This window comes from Lethenteron reissneri, chromosome 65, assembly GCF_015708825.2.
Source record: "Lethenteron reissneri isolate LAM-NWPU_2019-01 chromosome 65, ASM1570882v1, whole genome shotgun sequence".
Taxonomy (NCBI): Eukaryota; Metazoa; Chordata; class Hyperoartia; order Petromyzontiformes; family Petromyzontidae; genus Lethenteron; species Lethenteron reissneri.
In genome coordinates this window covers 9751359-9767445 of record NC_083843.1, presented here as the reverse complement: position 1 = coordinate 9767445, position 16087 = coordinate 9751359, and the positions used below count along the sequence as shown (strand labels likewise).

Here is a 16087-nt window from a genome sequence, read left to right as displayed (position 1 = left end):
GGCGTGGTGTTGGCCACCCACCCCCTAGTGTGCTGTGCCGGCCTTCATATGGGCCGTCCATAAATGACATCACACGATTTTTGACCCCCCCCCCCCCTTCGACACACGGCGTCATAAAAAGTCAGACCCCCCCTCAAATGTGACGTCACAAAGCTCTGCCCCCCCCCCCAAGAAAATAAAACATGCCTCAAATAGCTTTAAACTATTGTCATTGTAGTGCATATTTAATGTGGCGCTGCACTCTGATGTTGTAGGAGAAAACATTTGTAAAAAAAAAGTCTATTTAATTAAGTAGAACGTGTTGTCGAAATTTATTTAAGTTGAGCATTTTGACATGACGTCACATTTTTCACCCCCCCCCCCCCCCCCATCGTCACAAATGTCTGCCCCCCCCCCCCAGGTGCGTGACATCATTTATGGACGGACCCATAGGTGCTCGCTAACAGCACTTGCCCCAACAGCCTGTGAAGGCTACACGGGGGATCTGTGTCTTTGTGTGCGTGAGTCTGTGCGTTGTGCCCGTTTCTCTTCACTGCTCACACTCCGTGCTCTCAAGACGCACGACTCAGATCCAGAATCCTCACTGAGACATCAACATCATCCACATACAGTGCGGGGTAGAGCGGTTGACTAAACGAGTGGTGGATGGAGTGCAGCAACTCCATGGAGTCTGCGCAGTAAAACGACAGCAGCCCCGCCTCCCAGTGCAGGTGACACCCGACTCTCCGGGGAGGATCCCTCAACGGCACTGAGGTCTCTACATCACCATGACACACTGAGCAGCTGTTGTTATTTTTACATAAAACCCAGGATGAGTCGTTGTGTCCCAGCCTGCACTCTTTACCACTCCCTTTCCGTGCGATCGTCCCGTACGCGACTCCAACCTCACTCCACCCCGCCTCACCCCCCACGTCCACCTCCCAGTAGTGCTGACCCGACGAGAAGCTCTCGGAGCACAGGGCTTGGTCCCAGTAGTCAAAGCGGTGTGGGTGATCGGGGCGACCCTGGAAGACAGCGGTCCACGTCACCGTCCTGAGATCCGAGGAGATCTGGAGGTTGTTGTGGGCCGAGTTTGGGTCCAGAGTCGGTGAGCGTCCGTCTGCAGTAACGATAATCACAGTAGCCGTGTATCAACAGCACCACTATAACAACAGCACTCGTGCACTAACACGCACGTGCACTACAATAGAGCAATTCATAATGAGCATTGTTATACAACGTTGTAATGCGTAGCTATCGGTGTGATGACATGTAACGGGCACTTTGTCAATCCACTGCTGGATGAGGGCCTCCTTACGCCGTGCGGGTCGCGGGGGATATTTGACCATACTTCACCACGCCGGTCACCACGCCGGTCACCGCGCGTTGGTGAAGGCAGGCGGCGCAGCTGGCGAGAGCACAGAAGTACAGTACAGCGGTGCGTTTATCTGCCCCGCCATCTACATTTTTTAAAGTCGAGCTTCAGTTCAATATTCACTGTGTAATAGATGTAAAACATGTGATGATACCATCAAAATGTGAACTGCTCTATATATTCTAATGTAAGGCTGAAAACTTAAAATATATTAATTGCTTCCAACATGTATTTATTAAAAAATTTAATTGAAATAGAACGATCAAACATAGAACAATTGTTAAGTTTTTTCGCTAAAGTCACGTAGGTAAAATAATAATAAAATAAAGTGATACAGTAAATTTAGCTGTGACGGTCCCACCTGAAGACGGAGACTTGTGTTGCCTTCGAAACGTCGTGATTTAATTGAGTTATTTTCATGTATTATTATTTTTATTTATTTATTTTTACCTACGTGACTTTACCGAAACAACCTAAGAGTATGAATCCTTGCAGTCACGAAAGCTTCAAATCTAGAATTAATTGTTAAGTTAAATAAAAAAAGTTCTAATAATAAAAAATAAAACATTCCAATAAGAAATAGGACTTTTCAAAAATCGCAGCCTTTGCGATTTGCTAATCGCATTGTTTCAAATTGCGACTTCGATTTGAAATCGATTCATCGTTCAGCCCCACTGTGCGGTAGTGCCCGTGGGAGGCAGTGGATCACAGCAGCAGCGTGGATATCAACACCGCCGCAGCGTCTCTGTGTGTGTACAACAAACACAAACATCTCCCGTGTGTCACCTTTCACAGACTGTAGGGGCAAGTGGTGTTGGTGAGCACCTGTGAAGGCCGGCACAGCACACGAGGTGGGTGTGATAGTGTAGTGATGTACCCTCGTGTGTGTGATAGTGTAGTGGTGTACACTCGTGTGTGTGTGTGATAGTGTAGTGATGTACACTCGTGTGTGTGTGTGTGATAGTGTAGTGATGTACACTCGTGTGTGTGTGTAATAGTGTAGTGATGTACACTCGTGTGTGTGTGATAGTGTAGTGATGTACACTCGTGTGTGTGTGTGTGATAGTGTAGTGATGTACACTCTGTGTGTGTGATAGTGTAGTGATGTACACTGTGTGTATGATAGTGTAGTGATGTACACTCGTGTGTGTGTGATAGTGTAGTGATGTACACTCGTGTGTGTGATAGTGTAGTGATGTACACTCGTGTGTGTGATAGTGTAGTGATGTACACTCGTGTGTGTGTGTGATAGTGTAGTGATGTACACTAGTTTGTGTGTGTGATAGTGTAGTGATGTATACTGTGTGTGTGTGATAGTGTAGTGATGTACACTCGTGTGTGTGTGATAGTGCAGTGATGTACACTCGTGTGTGTGATAGTGTAGTGATGTACACTCGTGTGTGTGTGTGATAGTGTAGTGATGTATACTGTGTGTGTGTGTGATAGTGTAGTGATGTACACTCGTGTGTGTGTGTGATAGTGTAGTGATGTACACTCGTGTGTGTGATAGTGTAGTGATGTACACTGTGTGTGTGAGATAGTGTAGTGATGTACACTGTGTGTGTGAGATAGTGTAGTGATGTACAGTCGTGTGTGTGATAGTGTAGTGATGTACACTGTGTGTGTGAGATAGTGTAGTGATGTACACTCGTGTGTGTGATAGTGTAGTGATGTACACTGTGTGTGTGAGATAGTGTAGTGATGTACTCTGTGTGTGTGAGATAGTGTAGTGATGTACACTCATGCGTGTGTGTGATAGTGTAGTGATGTACACTCGTGTGTTTGTGATGGTGTTGTGATGTACACTCGTGTGTATGTGATGGTGTTGTGATGTACACTCGTGTGTGTGTGTGTGTGTTAGTGTTGTGATGTACACTGTGTGTGTGTGATAGTGTAGTGATGTACACCCGTGTGTGTGTGATAGTGTAGTGATGTACACCCGTGTGTGTGTGATAGTGTAGTGATGTACACTCGTTTGTGTGTGTGATAGTGTAGTGATGTACACTCGTGTCTGTGATAGTGTAGTGATGTACACTCGTGTGTGTGTGATAGTGTAGTGATGTACACTCGTGTGTGTGTGTGTGTGATAGTGTAGTGATGTACACTCGTGTGTGTGTGTGATAGTGTAGTGATGTACACTCGTGTGTGTGTGATAGTGTAGTGATGTACACTCGTGTGTGTGATAGTGTAGTGATGTACACTCGTGTGTGATAGTGTAGTGATGTACACTCGTGTGTGTGTGATAGTGTAGTGATGTACACTCGTGTGTGTGTGATAGTGTAGTGATGTACACGCGTGTGTGTGTGATAGTGTAGTGATGTACACTCGTGTGTGTGTGTGATAGTGTAGTGATGTACACTGTGTGTGTGTGATAGTGTAGTGATGTACACTCGTGTGTGTGTGTGATAGTGTAGTGATGTACACTCTGTGTGTGTGATAGTGTAGTGATGTACACTCGTGTGTGTGATAGTGTAGTGATGTCCACTCGTGTGTGTGATAGTGTAGTGATGTACACTTGTGTGTGTTTGTGTGATAGTGTAGTGATGTCCACTCGTGTGTGTGATAGTGTAGTGATGTACACTGTGTGTGTGTGTGTGTGATAGTGTAGTGATGTACACTCGTGTGTGTGTGTGATAGTGTAATGATGTACACACGTGTGTGTGTGTGATAGTGTAGTGATGTACACTCGTGTGTGTGTGTGATAGTGCAGTGACGTACACTCGTGTGTGTGTGTGATAGTGTGGTGATGTACACTCGTGTGTGTGTGTGATAGTGTAGTGATGTACACTCGTGTGTGTGATAGTGTAGTGTCGTCACTATGTAGTGATTTACACGGTCAACCAGGGTGAAGCCCTTGGCTGGCTGGCTGTCTGATAAACCTCTGAATATTCACAAATCATTCTCAAGGTGCCTTTGATTCTGAGAGCTTTACACATTAACACTGAACCCTAAGAATCCTAACTGTGTCTAAATCTGTATCACGCTGCCTCAAGTACTAATTATGAATCCTCAGAATCTCAGCCACAGCGTCTCTGTGGTAAACACTCACAGAGACAGCATAGCAACAGCATCCTCATTCAATAATACAAAAGAGTAGTGTTAATAGAGCTCATGTAAAACTCCTTTGCACTCGTGTGTGTGCTGTATATTAATGTAGAGGTATTGCAATACAAGGGCTATCGTAATGTATGTGTATGTATGTGTAGTGGTGAAAACTACTCGCTGTTTGCAAGCTGTGAGAGAGCGGATCATAAACAGGGTTTTCCCGCTCGTTAGAACGGTCAGGGTCAAATAGGGTAAGGTGGGATCCAAACGCCAGATTGGGAAAGACCAATCGGCAGGTTCCACAAGGTGGCCAGGGATTGGACAACTCGGCCACGAACAGGTATAAAAGCCAGAGCGCTGAGAGCTCTTGGCCAGTTCTGCTACACGAAAACCCAAGTTGGCCGAAGACATCTAGGACCCTGGACCAAGCCCTCCAGCCCTTATCAGGGCTAGGGCTCAGTGTAACCAGTGGTCTGGGAGAGATTAGGTCCTAGATAGCTAGGACCCTGTCTCCCAGCCTTCCCGCCCTTGTGAGAGCGAAGGCCCTGAGCGACCAGAGGTCAGGGACCCGCCGGGCCAGCGGTGGGTCAGTGTGCCTCCCCTAGGTCCAGCCAGAGGACGCTGGGATAGCAGGAAGATTAGATAGACAGCAAGGTCCGGAGGCTGTACCTCCTTAGAATATGAGGTAAGCGTGAGTGTGGAGCTGTACAAGGTCTGGAGGCTATACCTCCTCAGGGTAACGGGTGAGGGGACCATATACCCCTTTGTGTGATAGGGACTGTGTATTAAGACAATAAACAGTGTGTGCCATAAAGAAGTTTAGAAGTCCGTCCTTTACAACGCTATATATGCACATTGATACACATGGTCAGCCACAGTGATTCCCCAGTATGGCTCTGTGAGCCTCGGGTATTAACCTTGAACCCCAATAATCCTTACTGTGCCTTAGAAGGGATAAAGCAGCTTCAAGCATTATGAATGAATAATGCGAATCGGTAGGCTGCCTTAGTTTGGTTATGAGCCTACAGCATTAACAATGAACCCTACGCATCACAATGGTGATGTGGTCTTTCTCGAGTCTGATGATGACATCCATTACAGGGAAGACTTATTGTCATATATTAATCTGCTACAATGGTTGCTTTGGCCAACAGCATCCTCACTGGATAATACACACGTGTAATATCAATGGAGCTCATGTAATAGTGAAATACACTCATGTGTGCTATATATTGTCCAATGAATACATTACAGTCGTAATGTTTATCTTTGCACGTGCAGTGCGGTGATAGGCAATATTAACCAAGGTTATGCCTTAGTCTGGCTCTGTGAGGCTCAGCCATTAACTGGGGAAGCTAAGAATTGTAAAGGTGCCTTAGTTTGACTCTCTGTGCATCAAAATGTTAACATGAAGCCTAAGACTCCTATGTCTTAGTCTGGATGTGTGATCCTTGGGTATTAACAATCAACGATAAGATTCCTTGTTCTAAAATCTATAGTCTTTATCATTGAACCGTACAAATCCTACAGGCAGCCTTTGTGTCTGCAGTGGTGAACTTTACAAGATGTACTAGGTACTCATTAAGGCTGGGTGGACCAAGGAGGGATCCAAAATTGGTTCTAAATCCACTCACCACTGATGTTAGCCATGAATAGCCTGTTGGTGATGATGTTTTGTAGCTCAGTGCACAATACATCCAATCTTCACTGGATATCCGTACTCACTGTCGCTCATCCATACAACCAGACACCTCCGATTAGCACGGTTGGTGTAAAAGAAGTTCAATGTAGATCTATATACTTTTAATAAGACAAAGATACCCCCGTATATCCTTAGACGTTTGGGGCAAGTGCTGTTAGAAAGCACCTATGAAGGCCCGCATGGCACACGACGGGGTCAGCACCACGTCAGGCCCTATTTGTCTCCCCAGAGGTGATGTGATGTTTACACACCGCACTAGGTACTCATTTGAGGCTGCGTCGAACTCGGGGAGGCCCAGGACCGGTTAAGATGATCCATCACTGGTTTTGGCCTTGAGCAGGAATCACACCCAGGATACCAGGTTCATAGCGCAGTGTGCTAACCACTACACTACCGCTCCACAACATACTTGTACAAGCACAATTATACGCGCAATAACACACACGCACAGATGGTAAGAGTCCGTGGAACTCACACATGAATGCCAGCAGGTTGACCCCAGCTCCCTGCAGGGCGCTCATCACGGCGATGTCTTTTTTGCTGAGAGATGAGTGTGGAGCTTCCTTCTGAGCGTCTCTCCTATGACACCAGAACCAGCAGTGACTCACACAGCCCGTGTCTTACACTGCATCAACACACAGCATCACCACTCACAGCACCATCACACATAGCCCGTGTCTTACACTGCATCAACACACCGCATCACCACTCACAGCATCATCATCATCACACATCGCATCATCACACACAGCCAGTGTCTTACAAAGCATCATCACACACAAAGTAACACAGCATCACAGATCGTGGTACACAGCATCATTACACTCATCATCGTCATGCAGTCCATGTCCCACACAAGGCGTCACCCCGTGTGTTAATCTGTGCAAGTTGATGAGTCCATACCGGTTTGTCTCCTTCAGGTGAACCTGCAGGAGTCAGACACAGGGGGCGCGAATCAGTTTACCTCCAGCCACATTAACCACACGGTGATTGGTAGACGCGATGAGGCTGCACTCAACCATTTGCTTATCCCAGTGTTGTTGGTTGTAATCAAGACAAAGCCGTGGACTCGTTTGGACTCGATGGTTCTCATCAGCAAGGTGTGGCCTCTCAAACCGTTGCCACGGGCAATAGGCGTACGTGTCACTCGACATTGAGTGGCAGTGATTGGAAATAATTTTCCACTGCATCGTGTTACCTTTGTCAAAAGTTTAGAATTTTTGGGAAATTGTTTGGGCCTAAAAACCTCAGAGAAGCCCACTTTTGATACAATTTTGGGCCCAAAAGTCGGTAATGTACATACGTAACGTACCTACATATTGATTAACTATGAATAGCCCAACTAATAATCGAGATCCATTGTCATGTATATGCATACATTAACTCACCTTTCCCACTCTGGGCTTCGCACATGATTGGCTCAGGGTGATGACATCACATTTATTCCTCGAAGACCAAAACAGGAGAATTTCTCCACAATTCTGACGGTCACCTGATGAGGCTGGTTGTAATTACTGGAAAAAGTTGTACTCCAATTGTAAAGGTTATTTGTTTATTCTCCAACACAATGGTGTGCTGAACTAGTAACTTATTGGCATTTTATATTTACGTGACAAATCTAATTGGTTGTATCGGGTGGTGGCGGGTTTAACGACACCTTTATATTTAAGCGATCTAATGAAAAAAAAAACTTCTATCCAGGGTGAACACTTGTTGAAGCAGACAATCTTCGGATTGGTTTAAACTTTCCGAGACTGATCAAATAATAAATGCCTGTGGCTTTCGTGATGTTAAAAGCTCTTCTCTTTTCAGCATTACTCTTGGTTGATCGACATTTGGATACATGAATTAACTAAATCTAGCGGTAAGTAACTTAAATCTGTATATTACAGGACCATGTGGTTAGATGTTGTAGTGCCAACGTCTGTATAAATTACCAACCGTTTATTAACTCGAAGGATTTGTGTGTTAAGTTTCGTAGATAGAAATATAATAATAAAAATAAAGTTAATGAAAATAAAAAGAATAAAAATAAAATAATAATAAACAAAACACTTCATTTTTATTTTTCTATCTACGTGACTTTACCGACAGAACCAAAGAATATGAATTCCTGCAGTCACGAAAGTTTAAAGTCAAAATGTTAATCGTTTATTCATTATTTGGAAATTCAGTAGTAAGTTATATTTTTTACTAGAGCATACAAATTCACGTTGGTGGACTTGTTTCAATAAAATATATGGCCGATAGATTGTATTGACAATGCAAGTTGCGTTATTATGTTCTTTGTGATACCTTGCATGTGCCGCCTTTCTAAATGTACAGGCAGTTTTCGTCGTAAAACGCGAACTTAATCACGGAACAATGTTTTTTCAGTGGAGCGATCCTTCGCGAGATGTAATGAGTCAGCCTCGTGCTGGCAGTGAGTGTTTGTGCATGTGTAATGCGAGCAAGGATTGAGGGGGGGTGGAGTCTGGGTCACGTGGGGAGTGGGTGGAGTTAGGGTCACGTGGGGGAGAGGATTTAGGGAGAGAACCGGAAGGGGAAAGGGGAGTTGAGACGGAGTGAAATACGAGGAGGCCACGCTGGGCAAGACGGAGAGTGTGGCGCGGTTGCCACGCGGTGGGAGACGTCGACACCGACGGCCATCGGTGTCAGATGCTAGAGAGCTAACGGGGCAGTGAGAGGCTAGCTGTGAAAGGGGCAGCAGTGACGCTAGAGATCGGGGCAGCGGTGTGGCTGCAAGAATCGCCTGACGGGGCAGCAGGGAGACTGCATAGTGGAACAGCAGGGAGCCTGCATAACGGAGCAGCCGAGGGCTGTGGAGAGGTCGTCGAGCGGGACGCGGGCCTGAGCGAGACGCCGTGGTACGGAGATTCTACGAACCCAATAAAGGACAACGGAGATCGACATCTGAGAGAGAGTCCTTTATTACATTGGTGTCAGAAGTGAAACGGCATGTCAAAACAGCTCAGGAAGAAGACCGTCCCTGCACCATCTTCGGGGACGAGCGGGGTTCCAGCCGTGCAGGACGTGGCCACTTCGGTGGGCCCACCCGCGCGACTGGACGCTAACGATGGATGGCGACAGGTGGCGGCGCAACTGGAGGCGCTGAAGACGGTACTGGCGCAATTGTGCGTTCTCGTCACGCCGGCAACGACTTCGGGGAGGCCCGGCAAGGAACAACGGGCCGGGGCCTTGCCGTCGCCGTCAGCCTTCTCGACCACGCGGCATGAAGACGCCATCTTGGGCGTGGCCGAGGAAGAACGGCGGGAACCCGCCATCTTGCGCCCTCCGCCGCGGGAAGCCGCCATCTTGCACACGTTGCAAAGCGACGCCATCTTGTCGCTGCCGCGCGTGTCACTATCGGAGGAGGACGGAGGAGCAAGAACCCGCAGCCGTCATTTGACAACGGTCAAATAATTCTCAATCGGCGGCGATTGGAGCGCATTCGCCTGCCACTTTCAAGCGGCCGTACGCTCCGCCATGTGGACGGACGCAGAGGCCCTGGAAGTCTTATCAACACTTCTCGACGACGAGTCCGTCCGGTTCTTCCGCTCCATCAAGGCCGACAAGAAGAAGACGCTGCAGGGTGTCTTCGAGGAGATGGCGGATGCGTACGAGCCTCCGGACGACGCCCATCGGAGATTTATTCAGCGCCAGCAGGCGCCTGATGAATCGCCGGTGGCCTACAGAGGCGCAGTTCTAGAACTTGCGATGGCGGCATACCCCGAGACGGAGCCCGATTTGTTGGAGCCCCTCGTGTTGGGCAAGATGCTCGAATTATCTAGAGACCTTGGGATCCCCATGCCGGTGTGCAGCCATGATGAATTGACGTCCCGTGCTGTGACTAAGTACTTGGACGCTCAATTTAATCTCCGACGCTGGAAGCAGGCGTCGGCTTGGACGGGGGGGCCCGTCGTTGAAAGGCGGTGCTACGGGGTGGGATCCTACGAAGGCGATTTACGTTCCTGACGACAAGGGTCCGCAGGAGTTTACGGCCGCCTCCGCCCAGTGGCCTGCTCGGGGGGGGACAGGGCTGAGGTCCGCGCCGCCGGCGCGGGAGCGTTGGGACAGGGGGGGTGCCGTGCGTCGAAATGATGTGGAGTGCTTCCGCTGCGGCCGTAAGGGCCACTTCACAAGGGACTGCTGGGCTCGCATCCCGGGGCCGCCCCCAGCACGAGGCCGCGACCACGGACGCCGCACGAAAAGACCCACCAGTACAGGCAAGTCGGTGCGCACCAGACACCCGGCAAGGCCTGTCACCTCATGCATCATCATCGCCGCGCGGTCCGTGTGTCGTTAACAACAAGGTGCCTCCAGTTGACCCGGGTCGCTCGCTGATGCAATGGCGCCGATTGGCACGCAGGGTAGTTGCGGCCGCTACGGGGTCGTCCACGGTACCGGGTTCCATTCAGGGGGTCGAGGTGCGTATTTTGGTGGACTCCGGTGCGTCCGCGACCATTATTTCGGAAGTCATTTTTCATCTTTTGGGCATTCCGCCAGGGAGAGTGCGAGCAGTTTATGATTCATGCATAGCGGCGAATGGGGGAAGTATGGGCATTGTGGGCCAGGTGGACGCCAACATAACCATCGGGGGAGTGTCGGCTTCAGGGACCGTGTTGATCTCTAGGTCCCTCGCGGTGCCCTGTTTGTTGGGGACTGATTTCCTGGCAAAAATGCCCATTCAAATAAGGATTGATCAAAACTGCATTGAATTACCGGGGGGGCGTAAAATTTCGTTCCTACCGTCGCCATGGGGCCGGTCTGCCCCTGTTTGCCAGGTGCAGGCGCTGTCCGAGGTATCTGTTGACATTCCACCTGGTTCGCAGATGCTTATCCCGTTGAGATATCGGAAGCCAGTACCTGGCGTTGAGGGAGCGGCGGGGGTTCTGTTATCGCCATCCACGGCTATAACGGGCGGCTCGGCGCTGGTTGGGGCACAAACAATTGTCCGGCCGGGCCAGCCCCCATTCTTACAGGTGCTAAATGGGAGTGCAGAGAATGTCAGTGTCCCGTCCGGAACGGTTGTGGCTCACGTCACAACCGCGTTCACGACCCATGACAACCGGGTCTGCCGGGAAAGGGTAGGGGGGGTTTCGGGGCCAACGGGGCAGGATGACCGTTGGGTTGCCGAGTTATGCGGGGAGAATTCGTCCCTGACCAGGGAGCAGCGGTCCGCGCTTCACGCGCTGTTGCTAAGTTATTCCGACGTGTTCAGCTCGGATGATTTTGACTTGGGACGCACCTCCCTGCTTTCCCACCACATTGAGACGGGGGATGCCGCTCCGATTCGGTTGAACTCGCATCGGTTGAGCCCGACGGAGCGGGATCAGGTTCGCGGGGCAGTGGAGGACATGCTAGCCGCTGATATTATATCTCCGTCTAACAGTCCATGAGGCGCGCCGGTGGTCCTTGTGAAAAAGAAGGATGGGAAACTGCGATTTTGCGTCGATTTTCGTAAATTGAATAAGGTGTCCGTCGCAGACGCGTACCCACTTCCGCGTATGGATGATTCCCTCGATGCCTTGTCTGGAGCGAAGTTTTTTTCAACATTGGATCTCTCTTCGGGGTTCTGGCAGCTTCCCCTTGACGAGTCTTCGAGGGAAAAGACGGCTTTTCGCACGCCGCAGGGACTGATTTAGTTTAATTGCCTTCCGATGGGCTTGAATGCGGCTCCAGCCACCTTTCAGCGGTTGATGGAGCTGGTGTTAACGGGTCTGCAGTGGGAGACATGTTTGATTTATTTGGACGATGTCATCGTCTTTAGCCGCACATTTGACGAACATTTGCAGAGATTGGAGACGGTTTTTGCTAGGATGCGCTCCGCAAATTTAAAATTCAAACCAAAAAAGTGTCACCTACTGCAACGATCCGTGCGTTATTTGGGACACATAGTCAGTGCGGACGGGGTGGCCACGGACCCGGAGAAGACGGCGTGCGTCCGTAACTGGCCAACCCCGGCCTCGGTTGGGGACGTCCGTCGCTTCTTGGGGTTCGCCTCATACTATCGCAGGATCGTCCCAAACTTTGCTATGATCGCTAGGCCCTTGCACCTCCTTACGTGTAAAGGTCGGAGGTTCAGTCGGGGTCCGCCAGAGGAAGCGGCGTTTCAGGGCCTACGCGATCGGTTGGCGACGGCGCCGACATTGGACTATCCGGATTTCGATAGACCGTTTATTCTGGATACGGACGCTAGTGACACTGGGATTGGGGCCGTTCTGTCACAGTCCAAAGGCGGCATGGAGCGCGTGGTAGCCTACGGTAGCCGTGTACTGTCCCCGGCAGAAACCCGCTACTGCGTCACTCGCCGCGAATTGTTGGCTATTGTCCATTTTCTCCGCCAATATTGGCCGTATCTTTACGGCCGGTCATTTATTGTGCGCATGGACCATGCGGCTCTGCAATACGCCCTGAGGGTTGACCAACCGTCTGGCCAATTGGCACGATGGTTGGAGACCCTGCAGGAATTTTCATTCGACATACAATATCGGAAGGGGTCGCGTCACGCGAATGCGGACGCACTCTCTAGATTACCGCAGGGGTCCCCTTGCGCTTGCGCGTTGGGTACGAATAGGTGTACGCCGGTTCAGCTACCCCCTCGGCCTGTCGTGTCAGCTGTCGAGATGCCTGGGGCTCCGGTGTGCCCAGGACCGGCCGATGGGGTTCTGAACCTGCCGCGCTCGGTATGGATTCGCGAACAATTGCTTGACGACTCGTTGGGGGCTTTACGGAGTCGGGCTGCGAAGGGAGCGGGGAAATTGCTGTTCGGTGGGACGCCGGGGGCCGCTCTCTGGGATGGGTTGCTCATGTGGAGAGAGGGATTGCATGACCGCTGGCGTCTGGTGGTATCATCGTCGCTATGGTACGAATTGATTCGGACTCTGCACGGCGACACTTTGTTACATCTCGGGGTGCAAAAGACTTTGTTAACATTACAGCGTGACTACTTCTGGCACGGCATGACGACGGATGTCGTCGGACACATTCGGGCGTGTCCCGAGTGTGCCCGGCGGAAGCCGCCTAAAAACCCTTACGTGCCGCCGGTGCAGTCTATACAAGTGTCTCGAATCAACGAGTTGGTGGCGCTGGATATTTTGGGACCTTTCCCGCCGTCCGCTAGGGGTAATAAATATTTTCTGGTCGGGGTAGAATATCTTTCACGCTGGCCTATGGCTTGGCCCTTACCAGTCGGCGGCGTCTATCACGGACGCCTTCCTATTTGGATATGTGATGGACAAGGGGGCGCTGGAGAGGCTACTCATGGATCAGGGGCGAAATTTTTCTTCCAAATTGTTGGCGGAAGTGTGCGCTGCTCTGGGAACCAAGAAGGTTCGTACATCTCCATACCACCCGCAGACGGATGGCATGGTGGAACGCCTTAATCGGACGCTGTCGGCCATGCTATGTCACACGGTTGACGAGAAACAAGCGGATTGGGACTTCCATATACCTGGGGTACTCTCCGCGTATCGGATGACGCCTCATGCGTCCACTGGGTATTCTCCATTTTTTCTCATGTACGGCTGCGAGAATGTGCCGCCGGTGGAAGTGCAGCTGAGTACGGGGGCGAAGGGTCCTGTTAAACCTCTCCCCGAATATATTCAGGACATGGTTCGACGCGTCGCCGAGGCACGGGAGGGGGCCCGGTTGGCTACTGCCAAGTCTCAGGCGCGAAACGAGCGTTGCGCCCAACGCTCGACCGGTACATGCCCCTGGCGAGTGGGGGACATGGCATGGCTGCACTGCCCGCAGGTGCGGCCAGGGACCTCCCCTAAGCTTCACAAACCATGGCAGGGGCCGGTTAAGCTTATTGAAGTCCCTAACCCGCAATCCGCACGGGTTCGGTTCGGATCGCGGCGCTGGTATGTTCATACGTCTAGGCTGTGTCTGTTGCACCCGACGCACCTATGCCCTTGCCTGTTGACTCTGCAAGCGCGCCTGTCGTGCCTTCTGCAGACAAACCAGCCGTGACGCAGGCGGATGTGGCGAATCCTGCTTTGGGTGGGCCTACCACGGCGATGGGGCCACTTGGCCCCGCTGCCCTTCCAACCCCACCACAGACACGGTTGCCGGAGACCCCGGACTTGGGTCTCCCTGGGGGACGGGGCCTTGGCGTTGACGGGCCTCCAAAAGCGGCGGGCGGTTCTACTCCCGTCGATCTTAAGACCCAGTCGCGTTCTCGGTCCGTGGGGGTACCGCCGCCCGTTCGAGACGGGCCGGCGACCCGCACGTGTTCCAAATCCCTTTCCTTTCGTTGATTGTTATTGTTCTTGTTATCGTTTTATACTCTTCGTTGTCCAGTGATGCCAGATGGTTCCAATATTGCTCGCACTATATATATTTTTTGTAATTGTTGCAGCCGGGGACGGCTGGGTTTTCATTAGAGGGGGGGGGGGGGGGGGGTCGTGTAATGCGAGCAAGAATTGAGGGGGGGTGGAGTCTGGGTCACGTGGGGAGTGGGTGGAGTTAGGGTCACGTGGGGGAGAGGATTTAGGGAGAGAACCGGAAGGGGAAAGGGGAGTTGAGACGGAGTGAAATACGAGGAGGCCACGCTGGGCAAGACGGAGAGTGTGGCGCGGTTGCCACGCGGTGGGAGACGTCGACACCGACGGCCATCGGTGTCCGACGCTAGAGAGCTAACGGGGCAGTGAGAGGCTAGCTGTGAAAGGGGCAGCAGTGACGCTAGAGAGCGGGGCAGCGGTGTGGCTGCAAGAATCGCCTGACGGGGCAGCAGGGAGACTGCATAGTGGAACAGCAGGGAGCCTGCATAACGGAGCAGCCGAGGGCTGTGGAGAGGTCGTCGAGCGGGACGCGGGCCTGAGCGAGACGCCGTGGTACGGAGATTCTACGAACCCAATAAAGGACAACGGAGATCGACATCTGAGAGAGAGTCCTTTATTACACACTAGTGGGGGGGACTACTCATGGTGTGTGCCGAGCGTCGCTGGGATAAAACATTTTTGTTATAACCATGGGGTCGAGGGACTCCTCCACCCACCAAAGTAGTTGTATTGTACAGGGCATAGAGATAGAGAAGCCATTTTAACACGTAGAAATAGTAGGAGAGCTTTCGCCACCAATATTTTTCGTGATTAAGGTTTGTTTTGTTTAAAGTTTTAATTATCTGCTCTCAGACTGAGACTTTGGACCTCCAGCCACACCCGAGGATTCATGGGATAACGCCTCTCTCTCTGCTGACAAAAATTGGAATTGTCTTTTCTCTTTGAAGTCTGTTATGTAATTAAGTCTGATAAATATCTAGAGTGAAGGTCTACCTTGCACTACAACACAACTAATATTATTTATAATATAGGTTTATGGGTCAGATCGCGTTATTTATAAATGTGTCGTAACCCTCCACCACCCGACACGGCCAAACAGTAAAAAAATGTGTCACGTTTTCAAATGACAAAATAATTCACTTCTTTAGCCCACCGGTGTGCTGAAGAGAGGATCAACAGCATTTAAAAATTTGAGTACGACGTTTCGCTGATAATTACAATCAGCTTCATCGGGCAAGAATGGTGAAGCTCTCCTGTTGCTTCCGTTCTTAAATAGAACAGCCTCAGGGTGACGTCATCATTTAATTCAATTCAATCAGGTGCAGTGATTCGAGGCAAGGAGGGGGGTATTGTAATTATATAGATTGGTAATCATTCAATTGTTACTCATTGGTAATTGTTTCCCTTATAAGGAACTAGCGGGAAGTACCCGGCGTTGCTCGGGCGAAAAAGGCAGACACACACATGGACTTACACACAGATATTGAGCCGCACACATAGAAACACATCGACTTAGATCAGGGGTCCTCAAACTTTTTAAACAGGGGGCCAGTTCACTGTCCCTCAGACCGTTGGAGGGCCGGACTATAGTTAAAAAAAACTATGAACAAATTCCTATGCACACTGCATATATCTTATTTTGAAGTGAAGAAACAAAACGGGAACAAATACAATATTTAAAATGAATAACAAGTAAAGTTA

At 50.3% G+C, this 16087-nt stretch overlaps 1 protein-coding gene across 1 annotated transcript in view; it reads right to left on the bottom strand.

Moving 5' to 3' along the window:
- Positions 1–440: 440 nt before the first annotated feature.
- The window catches only part of LOC133359558 (E3 ubiquitin/ISG15 ligase TRIM25-like), a 30922-nt gene continuing 15275 nt past the window's right edge, over positions 441–16087 (bottom strand). The window contains exons 4-6 of the mRNA XM_061578002.1: positions 7005–7027; positions 6577–6680; positions 441–1099 (exon numbers count right to left, since the gene is read on the bottom strand). Of these exons, the coding sequence (XP_061433986.1) occupies positions 552–1099; positions 6577–6680; positions 7005–7027 (675 nt within the window). The 3' untranslated portion in view covers positions 441–551. The remainder of the gene's footprint in view (positions 1100–6576; positions 6681–7004; positions 7028–16087) is intronic.